General features: G+C 30.4%; 1 protein-coding gene across 2 annotated transcripts; it reads left to right on the forward strand.

The window, feature by feature from the left end:
• The first annotated feature begins 2,072 nt into the window (after nucleotides 1-2,072).
• Nucleotides 2,073-16,568, forward strand: LOC142223806 (uncharacterized). Of its 2 annotated transcripts, none has more exons than XM_075293655.1 (4): nucleotides 2,073-2,277; nucleotides 11,522-11,899; nucleotides 11,964-12,110; nucleotides 16,324-16,568. In XM_075293655.1, exons 1-4 carry the CDS (start codon nucleotides 2,160-2,162, stop codon nucleotides 16,488-16,490), a joined length of 810 nt encoding a protein of 269 aa, XP_075149770.1. In that variant the 5' UTR covers nucleotides 2,073-2,159; the 3' UTR covers nucleotides 16,491-16,568. The 2 variants fall into 2 exon arrangements, with proteins under 2 accessions (XP_075149770.1, XP_075149771.1); XM_075293656.1 differs by lacking the exon at nucleotides 2,073-2,277 and adding an exon at nucleotides 7,687-7,813.
• Nucleotides 16,569-19,284: the final 2,716 nt, after the last annotated feature.

Raw genomic sequence — 19,284 nt, forward strand, 5'->3', positions numbered from 1 at the left:
AATAAAGAACATATTTGGGCGGCCATTTTTGGAAGTGCTTTTAAAATTGTGCCTTTGGAATAACTTCTATTTTTTTGCTGGGTCTTGATATAAAAAAGACAATCTTATTTGCAATTTTATACATATATATGTTTGTTAAGGAGGAAACGAGTTATATTTAACAATTCGGAATTGTATCTACTTGTGTTGAAATCTTTCAAAACGTTTCTAAATAAATAATTAATATCTTCAGATGCATTTGTACCTGACATGCATCGCTTAATTAAGTACATACCCACTAAACAGCAACAATTCTTTTTTACAATCAATGAATACACTAATCGACAAAACAAAAACATAAGTTTGCGACTGGACATAAGAATTAACCACCTAAGAAAAAAAAATATTTTTTTTTTTGGAAAAAGGTCCTGAGTTGATTTGATCCACCCAATATAAATTTCGTATGATTTCCACAAATAAGACCATTTTAATGAGATTTATCTAGTGATCTTACACAGAAAAAAAAATTTCACGAACATTTTTCCTCTTAAAGTCTTAATGAAGTTTTAAAAAATATTCAATTAAAAATTTAATTGTTTCAACAGATTTTTTAATTGAAACCAAATTCAATCACAAAAATTAAAGGGTGATACAGTCAAAATTTGGTCAAGGGAAAACGCGTGTAAATCGGTGAAATCGTTTATTTAAAAAATCAAATTAAATTTCTTTTTCAAGTTCAATTAGTATAAAATTCAGGAAAATATTCAGTTAGGCTTTCGCTTTTCCAAATCCGAATTGTCGGGCCTCACGCTTGACCCATGCCATCAGATTTTGTACAGCCACCTTGTCCACCTTCTTCGCCGCAGAAAGCCAGTTTGCCTTGAACTGCTGCTCGTCCTTAGCAGTTTTTTTGGTCTTCTTTAGGTTCCGCTTGACAATAGCCCAGTATTTCTCAATTGGGCGGAGCTCTGGCGTGTTGGGAAGGTTCTTGTCCTTGGGAACCACCTGCACGTTGTTGGCGGCATACCACTCCATGGCCTTTTTACCGTAATGGCAAGATGCCAAATCCGGCCAAAACAGTACGGAACAACCGTGTTTCTTCAGGAAAGGCAGCAGGCGTTTATTCAAACACTATTTCACGTAAATTTCTTGGTTGACAGTCCCGGAAGCTATGAAAATGCTGCTTTTCAAGCCACAGGTACAGATGGCTTGCTAAACCAGATATTTCTTTGCGAACTTTGACAGTTTTATGTGCTTGAAAATATCTGCTACCTTTCCCCTTCCTTTTGCCGTATAAAACTCCTGTTCCGGAAGCTGCTTATAGTCGGCTTTGACGTAGGTTTCGTCGTCCATTACCACGCAGTCAAACTTCGTCAGCATCGTCGTGTACAGCCTCCGGGATCGCGCTTTGGCCGTCGTATTTTGTTTATCATCGCGATTTGGAGTCACTACCTTCTTGTAAGTCGATAGTTCAGCTCGTTTTTTGGTTCTATGCACGGTTGTAGACGATACACCCAGCTTATTTGCGGCATCTCGGAGAGAGAGGTTAGGGTTTCGCTTGAAACTACCGGCAACTCTCTTTGTCGTCTCAGCGGCTTCGATTTCCCCCCGATCCAGACTTCCTGGCTGTCGACAAACGTTCCCCAAACACTTTAATTACATTTGTAACGGTTGATTTGGCAACTTTTAGCGATTTTGCCAGCTTTGCGTGCGAGTAGCTCGGATTTTCTGTTTTAAAAGACATTTCAATTAAAAATTAATTGGATCAATTAATTTCGTGATTGAAGACAAAAAAAATATATTTTTTTATGTGTATTACAATTTGGCAGAAGACACTTTTCAGTGAGACCTTTTGAGATATTGTTGCTATAAAAATAAATATAGTATAGTAGGGCGCTAATGTATATAGTTATTATATAGTAGTAAAAAAATTATTTGCTGATTTGAAATATTGTTTCGTCTTGTGATATAAACTCACTGGTTTGTAAACTTGTGTTAATGCCTTTTGTAAAACTACATATATGTTTGCAATTGCTTCAAGTCAATCATTTCATCGGTATTGCTTGTTTATGTTTTTATTTATTGGTTAGACCTCAGTGAAGCTTTAGTTTGAAACGAGTTGTGTGTTGAAGCAGTTAGAAGATTTCGAATACATTCGCGGTGTCCAAAAAAAAAAAAAAATGCAAATATATATTTTTGTTTTATTTTTATTTTGTTGTCTATGGTTGTCAACTTTATCGCAAACAGTAACAACACCAAAGGATGTTCTTATACACTCAGATATAATAATAAAATTACGTGAGTTATATGAGGATTCGATAAATGAAGGGTGTTTGTGTATTAAGTCTTTTGATTAATTGTAAATGATATCGAGATACGTTTGGTAATTGGATAATAAAAAACCGATATCATTAAAAGAAATTAATGTTACTTTCAAACCTGGCTCCAAACAAATTCAACTAGAATTCAAACAACACAAAAATTATGTTTATAAAATATAAATATAATTCAAATCAATTAACAATTTTAATATAATTTAATTTGATATAATATAATTCAAATTCAAGAGAAACTTATATCTATGTCTAGTTAAAATTCAATGAAAGCAATTCTATATATATATAAAATTCAATCTATGTTTGTTTATTTGTTTGTTTGTTTGTTTGTATGTTCCGAGTTGGCTCCGAAACGGCTGAACCGATTTACTTGAAACTTTCAGAGATCGTAGAGGGCGTTCATGTGGTGAAAATAGGGTACCTCATTTTTTGACACCTGGTCGCGGAGGGGGACCTCCCCTTTGTCGTACTTTTTGAAAATTGGACCAAAGTTGACCGATTTGCTTGAAATTTTCATTTAAGATTGGGGTTGGCATCTAGACAAAGATCCGCTAATTTTTATTTCGATATTTGGTGGCGGAGGGGGGCCTCCCCTACGTTCGACTTTTTGTTAAAGTACAGTGAAAAAACTAAAATTCTCTAAATTATCTGAGATTTACAGAGAGCATGTGGTGAGGTTTTGGAATTAATATGGGGTACCCGATGTTTTCATATGTGGATGGGGAAGGGGACCTCCCCCTTGCCCTACTTTTTGAAACTTGGAACAAAATTATGCGATTTGCTTGAAACTTTCATTGAATGTTGGGGTTGGCATCTAGACAAAAATCCGCTACATTATTTTTCGATATTTGTTCGGGGAAGGGGACCACCCCTTTGCCCGATTTTTTTTTTTTGAAAGTACAAACAAAACTAAACTCCCCCCACTGAAATTTTACGGAAAAAATGGGTTATGAAATTTATATCAGGTTCTTAATTTTTTAATAAAAATAAAAGGGCATAGGGAGACAATTAAACTTTTACCGAGTTACTTGAAAGTTACAGAGGACTGGGGAGAGGTTACGATATTAATAATTGAAACCTGATTTTGTGATATTTGGACGGAAGAGAGACCGCCCTTTTAGGCTTATAATTTGCTTGACATTTTCTGGGACGTTTACAAAAGATACGCTACATCACTTTTCGATATTTAGTCGGGGAGGAGGTTCTCCTCTACAACTGCAAAAAAAAAAACAACAATTCTTAAGTTTTCTTGAAATTTACATAGGCAGTGGGGGAAGTTTATGAACGAAGAGGCAACCTTCCTTGCCCCACACTTGAAGGAAAAATTCAAGAATTTTCAGGGAAGGTTAGGGGTGCTATTCACTACGGTGTTTGTCGATATTGTATCGGGGAAAGTGACGTCCCTTTAAAATAATAGAGCAAAATTTAAACATCACCGATCTACTTGAAATTTACAGGGAACGTGGGAGGAGGTGATTAAATTTATACATGATTTTTAAATTAGTATATGATTTTTCGATATCTGGTTGGGGAAGGGGAAAATTGAAATAAACTTTGTCGATTTACTTCGATAGAAATTATAGGGACCATTGAGTAGTTGCGAAATTAATATAGGGTACGTGATAGTCCGATATCAGGTCGGAGTGGAGCGAAGGTGGGGAGAGCGTTCCCTTTTGTCCGTTTTTTTTTTTCTTAAATTGAAAGTAGAGGGTTGTCCGTAAATGGGAACTCGGTACATAATTTTATGATTTTTGCACAGGCTTCTGCCAGACTTCTTTTTAGTAAAGAACTTAAATTTACATGAAATTGGCAGCCAACGTAGAGGGTGCATCATTTTCCAACATTTTAGCAAATGTTAATGTGCTAAAATTTTTTACTATTTTTGCTTTTTCCGATTTATTGGATTGGAAACAGTAATTCTTTGTATGTTATTATAATATAGTGCTTAATGCTTGCTTATGTTGAGGAGAAGGATACCTTTCCTTGACAAACCACACTTAAAATTCACAAGAAATATAGAAGAAGGTACACCCTCTCCCGCCGTATTTGTACCTATAAACGAAAAATCAAGTAGTCCGATTTGTTTAAAAGAATTCAAATCTTTTCGAATTTGTTTTTAGCACGAAGGATATAGTTGACTAAGTTAATGCAAAATATTCCTTCAAATACGCTTCGGAAGGCGCAGCGAAGCGGGCCGGGTTACGCTAGTAATAAATATAAAACACAGAAATTTGCTTTTTCCTTTAAGCTAATAAATAACAAGAAAGTGTTGTTAAAAGAATTTATCCTAATCCCAGCAAAAAACAAGTATATACAGCAATAAGTTCGGCCGGGCCGAATCTTAAATACCCACCACCATGAACCAAATATTAGAGTTTCCTTTGAAATTTCAGGAGGGCTTGAGGACACTTCCTGAAGATAAATTTAAAGATTTCACCTATGAGGACTATATCAGATTCTGGATTTATAAGAACCATTTTTGTTTGAGTTTTAGAGGAATCATTAACATCTCTTGTAAGTGTGCAAGAAAATTATAAAATAACGTCTTGCTTTGAAATCTTAAATCTATAGATTTTCACCCGAGAAGTAAAATCTGGAAATTTTATATTGAGTTTCAAGCAATTTTTTATGATACCCTCAAGAAGTGAAGTCGGTCTATATGGAGGCATTACCAAAAGGACCGATAAAAACTTAATCCGATACATGTTTTTGTGAGCCTAAAATACGAGAATATTTACAATTTCAGGCAAATCAGATAAAAACTACGATTTCTAGAAACCCAAGGAGTAAAATCGGGAGATCGTTCTTATGGGGGCTATACTAAAATATAGATCGATACTAACCGTTTTCGGCACACCACTTTATGGCCCCAAAATACCTCTAGATTTCCAATTTCAGGCAAATTGGATAAAAACTTCGGATTCTAGAAGCCCAAGAAGTAAAATCGGGATATCGGTCTATATGGGGGCTATACCAAAACATGGACCGATTCTAACCATTTGTGGCACACCTCTTTATGGTCCTAAAATACCTATAAATTTCCAATTTCAGACAAATTGTATATAAACTACGGATTCTATAAACCCAAGATGTAAAATCGGGAGATCGGTCTCTATGGGGGCTATACCAAAACATGGAACGATACGGACCATTTTCGACACACCTTTTGATGGTCCTCATGTACCTCTAGATTTTCAATTTCAGGCAAATTGGATAAAAACTACGGTTTCTATAAGCCCAAGACCCCAAATCGGGAGATCGGTTTATATGGGGACCATACCAAAACATGGATCGACGTTCACCATTTTTGGCATACCTCTTTGCGGTTCTAAAGTACCTCTCGATTTCCAATTTCAGGTAAATTGAATAAAAACTGCGGTTTCTATAAGCCCAAGAAGTAATATCGGGAGATCGGTCTATATGGGGGCTATACCAAAATATGGGCCGATACTCACAATTTTTGGCACACGTACTTGTGGTCCAACAATACCTCTAGATTTCCAATTTCAGGTAAATTGAATAAAAACTGCGGTTTCTATAAGCCCAAGAAATAAAATCGGGAGATCGGTTTATATGGGGACTATACCAAAACATGGACCGATACTCACCATTTTTGGCACACCTCTTTATGGCCATAAAATATCTCTAGATTTAAAATTTCAGGCAAATTGGATAAAAACTACGATTTCTATAAGCCCAAGAAACCAAATCGGGAGGTCGATTTATATGGGGACTATATCAAAACCTGGACCGATATAGCCCATCTTCGAACTTGACGTGCCAGCAGACAAAAGATGAGTTTGTGCAAAATCAAGAATATATATACTTTATATAGTCGGAAATCGATATTTCGATGTGTTACGAACGGAATGACAAACTTATTATACCCCCGTCACCATTCTATGGTGGTGGGTATAAAAAACACATCGAAATATTGCTCTAAGACCCCATAAAGTAAATAATATATAAATTGTCTATAGAAATAAAATTTGGGCAAAATTTTCTATAGAAATAAAATTTTGACAAAATTTTCTATAGAAATAAAATTTTGACAAAATTTTCTATAGAACTAAAATTTTGACAAAATTTTCTATAGAAATAAAATTTTGACAAAGTTTTCTTTAGAAATAAAATTTTGACAAAATTTTCTTTAGAAATAAAATTTTGACAACATTTTCTATAGAAATAAAATTTTGATAAAATTTTGAGAAAATTTTCTATAGAAATAAAATTTGGACATAATTTTATATAGAAATAAATTTTTGACAAAATTTTCTATAGAAATAAAATTCGGGCAAAATTTTCTATAGAAATAAAATTTTTGTTTTGTTTGTTATTGTTGGTTTCTCTTCAATCATTATTGTTGTTTTTGATCTCAGCTTAAAACCATGCATTGACTAAATTACAAGTGTAAAAAAGTATGCTTGTCAAATTTATTTGGGTAAAGCCCTATAGACTGCAAGATGGTTGGATGTACAGCTGCTTCGGAATTTCGACAAAATTTTCTATAGAAATAAAGTTTTGACAAAATTTTCTATAGAAATAAAATTTTGACAAAATTTTCCATAGAAATAAAATTTTGACAAAATTTTATATAGAAATAAAATTTTAACAAAATATTCTATATAAATAAAACTTGGACAAAATTTTCTATAGAAATAAAATTTTGACAAAATTTTCTATAGAAATAAAATTTTGACAAAATTTTATATAGAAATAAAATTTTAACAAAATATTCTATATAAATAAAACTTGGACAAAATTTTCTATAGAAATAAAATTTTGACAAAATCTTCTATAGAAATAAAATTTGGACTAAATTTCCTATAGAAAAAAAATATTGTGACAAAAGAGATGCTATTGTTTGGCAGTTTTTTGGTAAAATGTTCCCTCAATTTTGGTAGACTATTTTTGTCGTGGCAACCGTGGTAATATCCCATTCTAGTAGCATGTTTCTTTAAATGTAATTCCTTAATGTGGATTTTTAAACTAGAGTTTTGTGTGTACGTCAACAGCATAAAACTTTACCTACCGTAGTTGAGAGAAACTCGTATAAACTATAACAATGTACGAGTATGCTCCATTCGACTCATCTGCATTGCTATTGTTTTATGAATTCTTTTGCAAATTTTTTTGCTACCCTAATAAAAAAAAAACACAAAAATTAACATCTTCCGAAATTTTTGCTAAACAACTTATTGTACTAACTTGCATATAGTAAAACTAGATATTGGTCTCTTTTTGTTGAATCTTTTGAACATTCGTAAATATATGCTTCCGTTTAATAATGAACGAAGAAGTAGTTTTAAAATTCAGACGCCCAACAAACTTGGTTGAAAACGGTTGTACGGTTTTGAAGAAAAATATTTTAAAAGCAATTAAAAAAATGTTAAAACAAGCTTATCCCTTAATAGTAGCGTTAATACTTGCGAATTTAATAAGTATTTCAGTGGCAATGCGAAATACAACAGAATATTCCCAATATATCATAAAATTACGTGAGTGATCTATAAAAATTAAATAAACGATTATAAAATTACATTTTATAATTATATATATGGAATTAATTATGGGGCCAGTGACAGTAGGCTTTGTGTTCTTTAAAGCTAAGTGTGTAGTAAACTTTGCATTCGAAACGAAACAAGTGGAATGGGAACACAAAAAAAAGACAAAAACAATATAAACTGTCATTTATATAAATACCAGTTTGTTTCTTAAGTCTTTTGTTTTGAATGGAGTTTTTCGGCATAGGTTTTTTTCATACTGCCTTTATAACTCAGGTGATATGCTTGAGCAGTATTAATGTCTACAATGTTATGAAAATTGCATTTGTGAGGAATTGCAAGACATTCAACATTTTTAATAAATTTAATAATAGTATCACGATTATATCTAAAATGGTCTATGCATTAATTAGCTTCAGCTACATTGAATTTTGTGCTATTGGTTTTCTGTTGCAATGAGGACGTGTTGAGAGGTTAAACAGATCTAAAGGTATTGCCAAAGTTAATGCGTTTCTTTTAGGAGACACAGGTAACGTCACATGAGGGAAGGAATAATTCAGACCCTGAACCATTCCTTAGAGATACGGAATTCCAGGTATACGATAAAGGTAATGGAAAGAACAAGCTCAAGTGGGCAACAAGTCAAAAACTAGAATTGGAGTATTTTAGCCGGCATGACATAGGGGATAACTTACCTTAGCCTTATATAAATATTCAAAAAAAAAATGCATTTCAAATGTTTAGGTTAAAATATGTCGTTTTTAAATTGTTAACTATTTATCCTAAAATTCATATTTAAAACACACAGTTATTAAATCAGAATTTTTGGACCACTCCAGTCCCCTATTAAACTTCTATCTTGATGCCCACCTAGTAGGCCCCATATAGACCGATCTGAAGGTATTCTAGGAAAATAAAAAGATGTGTCGAAAATGGTGATTATCGGTCCATGTTTTGATATAGCCCCCATATAGACCGATCTCCCGATTTTACTTCTTGGGCTTCTAGAATCCGTAGTTTTTTACCCAATTTGCCTGAAATTGGAAATCTAGAGGTAATGGTGAGTATCGGTCCATGTTTTGGTATAGCTCCCATATAGACCGATCTCCCGATTTCACTTCTTGGGCTTGGGAGCCACCGTGGTTAGCATGCCCGCTTTGCATACACCAGGTCGTGGGTTCGATTCCTGCTACGACCGAACACCAAAAAGTTTTTCAGCGGTGGATTATCCCACCTCAGTAATGCTGGTGGTATTTCTGAGGGTTTCAAAGCTTCTCTAAGTGGTTTCACTGGAATGTGGAACGCCGTTCGGACTCGGCTATAAAAAGGAGGTCCCTTGTCATTGAGCTTAACATGGAATCAGGCAGCACTCAGTGATAAGAGAGAAGTTCACCACTGTGGTATCACAATGGACTGAATAGTCTAAGTGAGCCTGATACATCGGACTACCACATAACCTAACCTAACCTTCTTCTTGGGCTTCTAGAATCCGTAATTGTTTTTCCAATTTGCCTGAAATTGGAAATCTAGAGGTATTCTAGGACAATAAAGAGATGTGCCGAAAAAGGTGATTATCGTACCATGTTTCGATATAGCCCCCATATAGACCGATCTCCAGAGTTTACTTCTTGGGCTTCTAGAATCCGTAGTTTTTATCCAATTTGCCTTGAATTTGAAATCTAGAGGTTTTCTAGGACCATAAAGAGGTGTGCCGAAAATCGTGCCTATCGGTCCATGTTTTGGTTTAGCTCCCATATAGACCGATCTCCCGATTTTACTTCCTGGGCTCCTAGAATCCGTAGTTTTTACCCAATTTGCCAGAAATTAGGAATCTATAGGTATTCTAGGAAAATAAAGAGATGTGCCGAAAATGGTGAGTACCGGTCCATGTTTTGATATAGCCAACATATGGACCGATCTCCCGATTTTACTTATTGGGCTTCTAGAATCCGTAGTTTTTACCCAATTTTCCTGTAATTAGAAATCTATAGGTATTCTAGGAAAATAAAGAGATGTGCCGAAAATGGTGAGTACCGGACCATGTCTTGATATAGCCAACATATAGACCGGTCTCCCGATTTTATTTCTTGGTCTTATAGAATCCGTAGTTTTTACACAATTTGCCTCAAATCGGAGATCTAGAGGTATTCTAGGACCTTAAAGAGGTGCGCCGAAAATGGTGAGTACCGGTCCATGTTTCGATATAGCCCCCATATAGACCGATCTCCCGATTTTACTTCTTGGACTTCTAGAAGCCGTAGTTTTTATCCAATTTGCCTGAAATTGGAAATCAAGAGGTATTCTAGGAAAATAAAGAGATGAGTCGAAAATGGTGATTATAGGACCATGTTTCGATATAGCCCCCATATAGCCCGATCTCCCGATTTTATTTCTTGGGCTTCTAGAATCCGTAGTTTGCCTGAAATTGGAAATCTAGAGGTATTCTAGTACCATAAAGAGGTGTGCCGAATATATTGAGTATCGGTACATTTTTTGACATATCCCCCTTATAAACCGGCCCTCCGATTTGGGGTCTAGATTCTAGAACTTCAATTAGATGTGCTGAATACTGTGTGTATCCTTCTATGTTTTGGTATAGCCCCCATTACACCGAACTCCCGATTTAACTCCTAGGGTTTCTAGAAATTGTTGTTTTTATCCGATTTGCTACAAATTGAAAATATACTGGCATTTTAGACCCATAACAAAGTGTATATAATTTAGTTTTATCGGTCCATTTGGTAAGGCCTCCATGTAGACCGATTTCACTTATTGAGGGTATGGAAGACGCACTGATCATGAAAATTGCTTGAACCTGAATGCAAAATTTCCAGATTTTACTTCTCGTAATCATTTAAATAATTGGGATGAAAATTCACAGACTTTAGATTTCAAATCAAAGCGTTATTTCATCATTTTCTTGCACACATACAAGAGATGTTTATGATTCCTTTAAAACTCAATAAAAAATGGTTCTTATAAATTCAGAATCTGATCTAGTCTTCATAGGTAAAATCTTTACATATATCTTTGGGAAGCGTACTGGTTGAACTGATCTGCTTGGGAAAATATCTGTCATCAAACCCCCCTGGAATTTTCAAAGGAAACTATTATATTTGATTCATGGTGGTGTGTATTTAAGATTCGATCCGGCCGAACTTACTACTGTATATACTTGTTTTAATTAATTGTTTTTATGCCCAATCGAAACTGTAATTGATACTATAATTTTCGTGATTGCAGACATTTCAATTAAAAAATTAATTAGATCAATTAATTTCGGGATTGAATCAGAAAATTTTTATTTTGTGTATGGATGTCGATAAAATCTGATCTTCATTTTTCGGATCATATTGGGAGTTTTTACGGTTGATGCAACACTGCTAACAATGGTGCTAAAAGCAAAAGATTTATTCACACTTAAATGATGGAAGTCTTTACAAATAGCCACTTGTAATATTTCAGACAAATATAAAGCTATCACACTATCACGCTTTCATATCGAATAATAATGATCTGAATATGTCAAAATTCCATTAAAAGCTTGTAAACAATAAAATTAACTGTCATAAATCTATCAGCTGTGAAACGAGCGGTTTGGAAACTATAACGACCTGAAATTGGTTGCAATACATATTAGTCACCCTTTATGTACTTATGATTGTATATTCATGTAATTTTTTTATATTTTCCTACTTTCAGCTGATAACGTTCCCACCTGTCCCGAGGACGATAACATAAACGAATGCATCCAAGATGCTTTAAATTTTATCATTCGAAGTACTCGAAATGGGTTTCCCGAACTCAATATAAGACCCATTGATCCATTAATGGTGAGCAAATTAAATGTTCACTTTTCAAATAATTTGATACGTGGCAAGGCATCCGTACGAAATGTGACAGTGACTGGCCTATCACAAAGTGCCGTACGTAAAATTCATTATCAAAGAAATGCCAAGGATATCAAAGTACATCTACACTATCAAGGGCCAATTATTCAAATTGCAGGACAATATAAGGCTGATGTTACATTGAATAATGCCAAGTTTTTGGCAAGGGGTCAATTTAATATATCAATGAGTAAGAATATCAAAAAAAAAAAATCTAAAGAAAATATATCAATAATGTAGTTTTTTCCTTTCAGTTGATTTTGATGCCAAATCTGAACACATAGGAGTACTATATGAACGTGATGGTCATTTATTTCTAAAATGGACCAAAATCCATGTAGAACCCACATTGGGTGATATGAAGATTTATGCCACTGGTTTGGTACCAGAACCAGCTCTAAGTAAGTTTTCAATATAAAAAAATTTTTGAATGAAAAGAAAAAACATGAAATTAAAGTTTCAAGCTTGTAGCTTGTTTCCTTCAGAAGTTAGATAAATTCTAACAGGCGGAAGGGTAGGCAGGGATGGAAAATGCAGTACTATAGTACTTTTTTCAATACTTTTTCACCCTGATCAGTACCGCAGTACCACCGCGAATGATTTAGTACCTTTTGTGTAGACATTTTTGAGCCGATGTCTTTAACAAAATTATTTGCTAATAGTCGTTTACACATTTGGCAAAACAGACAATTTCATGCGGGAAGAAAATCTCGATTTTGTAAAAACAAAACACGATTTTATTGAATTTAAAGAATGCTTTAGTCGAAAAAAGCATGTGATTCTATATTACGCTCTCACACGAACACTTTCTAGATAATAAGTTATCGATCGCGTACTAATATAACCAACATTTAGAGAAAATCTTATCAAAAAAATATTATTTTGCAATTTTTTTTCTATAGAAAATTTTGTCAAAATTTTATTTCTATAGAAATTTTTGTCAAAATTTTGTTTCTATAGAAAATTTTGTCAAAATTTTATTCCTACAGAAAATTTTGTTAAAATTTTATTTCTATAGAAAATTTTGTCAAAATTTTATTTCTATAGAAAAATTTGTCAAAATTTTATTTCTTTAGAAAGTTTTGCCAAAATGTTATATCTATAAAAAATGTTGTCAAAATTTTATTTCTATAGAATTTTTTTCAAAATTTTATTTCTATAGAAAATTTTATTTCTTTAGAAAGTGTTGTCAAAATTTTATTTCTATAGAAAATTTTGCCAAAATTTTATTTCTTTAGAAAGTTTTGTCAAAATTTTATTTCTATAGAAAATTTTGTCTAAATTTTATTTCTATAGAAAGTTTTTTCAAAATTTTATTTCTTTAGAAAATTTAGTCAAAATTTTATATCTATACAAAATTTTGTCAAAATTTTATATCTATAAAATATTTTGTCACAATTTTATTTCTATAGAAAATTTTGTCAAAATTTTACTTCTATAGAAAATTTTGTCAAAATTTTAGTTCTATAGAAAATTTTTTCAACATTTTATTTCTATAGAAAATTTTGTCCAAATTTTATTTCTATAGAATTTTTTTTCAAAATTTTATTTCTGTAGAAAATTTTATTTCTTTAGAAAGTTTTGTCAAAATTTTATTTCTATAGAAAATTTTGTCTAAATTTTATTTCTATAGAAAATTTTGCCAAAATTTTATTTCTTTAGAAAGTTATGTAAAAATTTTATTTCTATAGAAAATTTTGTCTAAATTTTATTTCTATAGAAAGTTTTTTCAAAATTTTATTTCTATAGAAAATTTAGTCAAAATTTTATATCTATACAAAATTTTGTCAAAATTTTATAGCTATAAAATATTTTGTCAAAATTTTATTTCTATAGAAAATTTTGTCAAATTTTTGTTTCTATAGAAAATTTTGTCAAAATTTTATTTCTATAGAAAGTTTTGTCAAAATTTTATTTCTATAGAAAATTTTGCCAAAATTTCATTTCTATAGAAAATTTTGTCAACGACAACTTCAATTTCCAAATTGTAAATTGTTTTTAAAAATTGTATTTTTTTCTCAACAATTGGAATAAATTGTTGGAAAAATTTTAAAACATTTGTAAAATGTCTACATATGTTTTAAAATATATTTTAAAATATTTTTTTTACGTTATTACAATTAAGAAATACGACCACATTGGAAGTACAATACACTAACCCCTGAGATTATGTTTAAAAGTGAGTTTTATTAAAAAAGATTATTAAGTTGTTGTGCTTTCCTCTCATTTCCATTGAATTTTATTTAGTTGGAAAACTAAAATCCGAAAACCGGTTATTAACAAAATTCGATTTTCTGCTAATCCAAAACCTTTTTTTTTCAAAAAAAAAAACAAATAAGAGCGGGGCCGACTATACTATACGTGCACCACTTTGTGGATCTACATTTTCGATACCATCTGAACTCTCTCAAATTTGTTGGGTATTATATATAAAGGTTTTTGTTCCCATATACACCCACAGAAATGTTTGGTTGGAATTCGATTACGACAACAGTTTGATAGTGGAGACCCACAATTTTTAATTGTGTGGAATAATTGTTAATTATTTCTCTTGTTTGATAGTTTATATAATCAATATAACGGTGGTGTGACCAAAAGTTAGTACACACGACCAAATATTGGTCGTTATTTATACATTGAAGTAACTAACCATTTCAATTTATTCCACCCTGTTGTGATAACTGATTTGTTTTGCCAATGTGTCACCAAACCCAACTGAAAGTCCGACTAGCCAATAAGGTGGTTGTGTTAACAAATTTTATAGTTATAAAGAAATTTGTTGCTATGGACTACATAAATATGACAACAAATAAGTTGTTGTTTGATTTCATTAATTATAAACTCTAAATTCTCAAAATTTCAATACAATTCAAATTTTTCATGTCGAGTACCCAATATTAGAGAAAATTCTTTTTAATTCGGTAGCTGCATTCTTAAGTGGTGAGTAACATAATCATCAAATGAAATTAGTACCACTCACTCACTTACGTTCTTCCCTACTAGAGATATTTTAAGAAATGTGACGATTTCCGAGGATGTGAATGGTAAATATATAGATTTGTTACCTCGCCATCGAACCTAAAATTGATCGGAACTGAAGAAAGATTCTGGTGCAAAGACATAACAACATTTCAAGGTCCATGCGTGAGTCACGATCGGGTAATTGTGAGTTGAGCATCAGCAGCATCTGCATCATTTCCATTCAGTTTTTAGTCTCTGTTGGGGTTTTGGGTACATTGTGGTACTGCCACTCAAATCGACATACTTTGCCAACAGAACACGATCAAAAGTACATTTTTTAACGTTAACGCATTTTTTTTATATTATGTCTGTCCTTATGTCCTTTTCTTCCAGAAATTTAAAAAAAATATTTTGAGCTCCTTGGACCTGAAAATTGTGTAGATTTCGCAACTCTTGCTATTTCATGGAGTTTCTTTTGCAGTTCATAAAAGGTTCTAAAGATGACGACGTTTTATTAGGTCAATAGTCAATAAAAATATTAATATGTATTAAAATTAAATACAGACTAAAATTAATTCACCAAATGGTTTCTTTAATTTCTCAAGCATTGGTTGTCCGAAAATAATAAATAGTTGTTTCAACAAACGAATAAAATCTTATTGGTTGGGATTACCAATTAGACTTATAATGTGCCCAAATTTTAGTTATCCAAACAATTTGATATACTGTTGTGCAAGACAACACTTGGTTGCTTTGACAAATTTTGTCAGTTATATTCTGGTAGTATATGGGACCGAATAATTTGGTTGGCAAAAGAATTGGTTGGCACAACAAATTTGTTTTCTGAGTGTACATACGTTTAAATCTGAACTGACAATACATTTAAGGCTTCTTAGTGGACAATATATTTAAGACTTCTTAGAAAATCTATTGATATACAATTTAAGTCGGTTAATGCCCTGGGGTGACACACAATGTTTACTGGTAAATCTGAAGCAATTTTTAGGCAACTTCGCAAAAGTGTATTTATGATTTATCGGTCGGTAGGTTAGATTAGTTGGCAGCCCGATGTATCAGGCTTACTTAGACTATTTACTCCATTGCGATACCACATTGGTGAACTTCTCTCTTATCATTGAGTGCTGTCCGATTCCATGTTAATCTCAATGACACCTACTTTTTATAGCCGAGTCCGAAAGGCGTTCCACATTATAGTGAAACCACTTAGAGAAGCTTTGAAACACTCAGAAATGTCACCAGCATTACTGAGGTGGGATAATCCACCGCTGAGAATCTTTTTGATGTTAGGTCGAAGCAGGAATCGAACCCACGACCTTGTGTATGCAAGGGGGCATGCTAACCATTGCACCACGGTGGCTCCCATCGGTCGGTAGATATGTATTAAAAGTATATGCAAATTGGAGTCATTTGAACAAATTTTCAACTAAGCAGTTCTGAATTCAATTAAATTTAGTTTTATTTAAAATTAATTATGGTTTTAGTAGAGTCCTTCCATATTCCGCATTCCTAGGGTAAAAGTTTTTACAAGCTGTTTTAGGGATACATAATTTATTAAACAATAATATGTAAAAAACTACCAAAATAAATATAAATATAAAGTTTTTATTATTTATTTATTTTTCTATTTTACAGATAATGCTCTCTTGGAGATTATCAACAGTAATTGGCGTATTCTATATAGATCAGTTGTTACATCAACACAATCAACCTGGGAGCCCATTATAAAAAATTACTACAACGAATTTTTATCGCATTTACCATTCGATGCCCTGATAACAAATTTAAAATTGATAACTTAAGAGAATATCATTTCATGTATTTTAATTAGAATTAAGTTCATAACATTTTTATAGAAATAAAATTGGTATTTAAAATTTTGTGAAAAGGCAAAAATATAACTACACAGAAAAAAATATCACCAAAATATTTCAAATTAAAAAGTTAAAATTTTTTTCAATTAATAAATTAATTCATACAATTAACTTTTTAATCAAGATAAAAATATTTAGTTAATTAAGTCAATGATTGATAATTTTAAAATTTTTAATCAAAAAATTAATTGATACAATTAACTTTTTAGTAAGACTCGGAAGACTAAGGGAATTAAACAAGTCATGGAAATTTATTTTAAAGAACCAATTTTTTCATTAAACTAAAAACACTAAGTAAGTTAAGAAAGTAACTAAAAATAGTTACGTTTTTAATGAAAAAATATTTGAGTATTGATTGCAAACAATACAATAAAATTTTTAATTGAATCAATTAAAAATTAATTGAAATTTGTTTATGAAATCAATTAATTTTTAATCAAGTATTTTTAATGTCCAATTAAATCTGTGATTGATACTATCATTTTCGTGATTTAAGACATTGTAATTAATTTCATGATTGAATCCGATTTTTTTGTGTGTACTTATAATTATATCCTTTTTCAATTCGATTATTTTTTGACTCGAAAAATGCCAAAGTATTAGTGTAAAGAAAGAATTTTTATATCGGGAGAAATCAGGATGCAATTTTGGTTTCTGGGCCATATTAGTAGATATCGGACGAAAGAAAGGTATGGGAGGTATATCTAAAACTGAACCAATTTCGTCCAAAATCAATAGGGAAATTCTGACCACGATTGCCATTTGTGCCAAAAACAATCTACCAAAATTTGAAGAAAATTTTACCACATATTAACAAATTAAAACAATCTTTCTTTGAAGTTTTCGATCATATGTTTTTGGTTATTTTAATTTTTTTTTTAATTTTGTCAAAATTTTATTTCTATAGAAAATTTTGTCAAAATTTTATTTCAATAGAAATTTTTGTCAACATTTTATTTCTATAGAAAATTTTCCAAAATTTTATTTCGATAAAAAATGTTGTCAAAATTTTATTTCTATAGAAAATGTTGTCAACATTTTTTAAAAATTTTATTTCCATAGAAAGTTTTGTAAAAATTTTATTTCTATAGAAAGTTGAACAAAATTTTACCACATATTACCAAATTAAAAAAAATCTTTCTTTGAAGTTTTCAATCATATGTTTGTGGTTATTTTATTTTTTTTTTTTTGAATTTTGTCAAAATATTATTTGATCAAAATTTTGTTTCTATAAATTATTTTGTCAAAATTTTGTTTCTATTGAAAATTTTGTCAACATTTTATTTGTATAGAAAATTTTGTCAAAATTGTATTTCTATAGAAAATTTTGTCAAAATTTTATTTCTACAGAAAATTTTGTCAAAATTTTATTTCTATAGAAAGTTTTGTAAAAATGTTATTTCTATAGAAAGTTTTGTAAACATTTTTTTCTGCAGAATATTTTATTTCTATATAAAGTTTTGTCAAAATTTTATTTCTATAGATAATTATGTAAAAATTTTATTTCATTAGAAAAATTTGTCCAAATTATATTTCTATAGAAAATTTTTTCAAAATTTTATTTCTATTGAAAATTTTTCCAAAATTTTACTTCTATAGAAAATTTTGTCAATTTTTTTTATATAGATAATTTTGTCAAAATTTTATATCTATTGCAAATTTTATTAAAATTTAATTTTATATACAATTTTGCCAAATTTTATTTATTTAGAAATTTTTGTCAAAGTTTTATTTCTATAGAAAATTTTGTCAAAATTTTATTTCTACTGAACATTTTGTCAACATTTTATTTCAATAGAAATTTTTGTGAACATCTTATTTCTATAAAAATTTTTCCAAAATTTTATTTCTATAGAAAATTTTGTCAAAATTTTATTTCTGTAGAAAATTTTTTCAACATTTTATTTGTATAGATATTTTGTCAACATTTTATTTCTATAGAAAATTTTGTCAGCATTTTATTTATATAGAAAATTATGTCAACATTTTATTTCCATAGAAAGTTTTGTATAAATTTTATTTCTATAGAAAGTTTTGTCAACATTTTTTTTCTGTAGAATATTTTATTTCTATAGAAAGTTTTGTTAAAATTTTATTTCTATAGAAAATTTTTGTCAAAATTTTATTTCTATAGAAAATTTTGTTAAAATTTTATTTATATGGAAATTTTTGTCAACATTTTATTTCCATAGAAAATTTTGTAAAAATTTTATTTCCATAGAAAGTTTTGTAAAAATGTTATTTCTATAGAAAGTTTTGTCAAAATTTTATTTCTATAGAAAGTTTTGTCAAAATTTAATTTCTATAGAAAATTTTGTCAAAATTTTATTTCTATAGAAATTTTGTCAAAATTTTATTTCTATAGATAATGTTGTCAAAATTTTAGTTCTTTAGAAAAATTTGTCCAAATTATATTTCTATCAAAAATTTGGTCAAAATTTTGTTTCTATAGATAATTTTGTCATAATTTTATTTCTATTGAAAATTTTGTCAAAATTTTATTTCTATTGAAAATTTTGTCAAAATTTTATTTCGATAGATAGTTTGTCAAAATTTAATTTCTATAGAAAATTTTGTTAAAATTTTATTTATATGGAAAATTTTGTCAACATTTTATTTCCATAGAAAATTTTGTAAAAATTTTATTTCCATAGAAAATTTTGTAAAAATTTTATTTCTATAGAAAGTTTTGTCAAAATTTGATTTATGTAGATAATTTTGT

This window comes from Haematobia irritans, chromosome 2, assembly GCF_050003625.1.
Source record: "Haematobia irritans isolate KBUSLIRL chromosome 2, ASM5000362v1, whole genome shotgun sequence".
Classification (NCBI taxonomy): Eukaryota; Metazoa; Arthropoda; class Insecta; order Diptera; family Muscidae; genus Haematobia; species Haematobia irritans.

Excerpts from the sequence above, each read along its gene's own strand:
- LOC142223806 (XM_075293655.1), top strand. The coding sequence starts at position 2,160 with ATGCAAATATATATTTTTGTTTTATTTTTATTTTGTTGTCTATGGTTG. Across the intron at positions 2,278-11,521 it reads AGATATAATAATAAAATTAC|CTGATAACGTTCCCACCTGT; the intron begins GTGAGTTATATG and ends TCCTACTTTCAG. Across the intron at positions 12,111-16,323 it reads GGTACCAGAACCAGCTCTAA|ATAATGCTCTCTTGGAGATT; the intron begins GTAAGTTTTCAA and ends TCTATTTTACAG.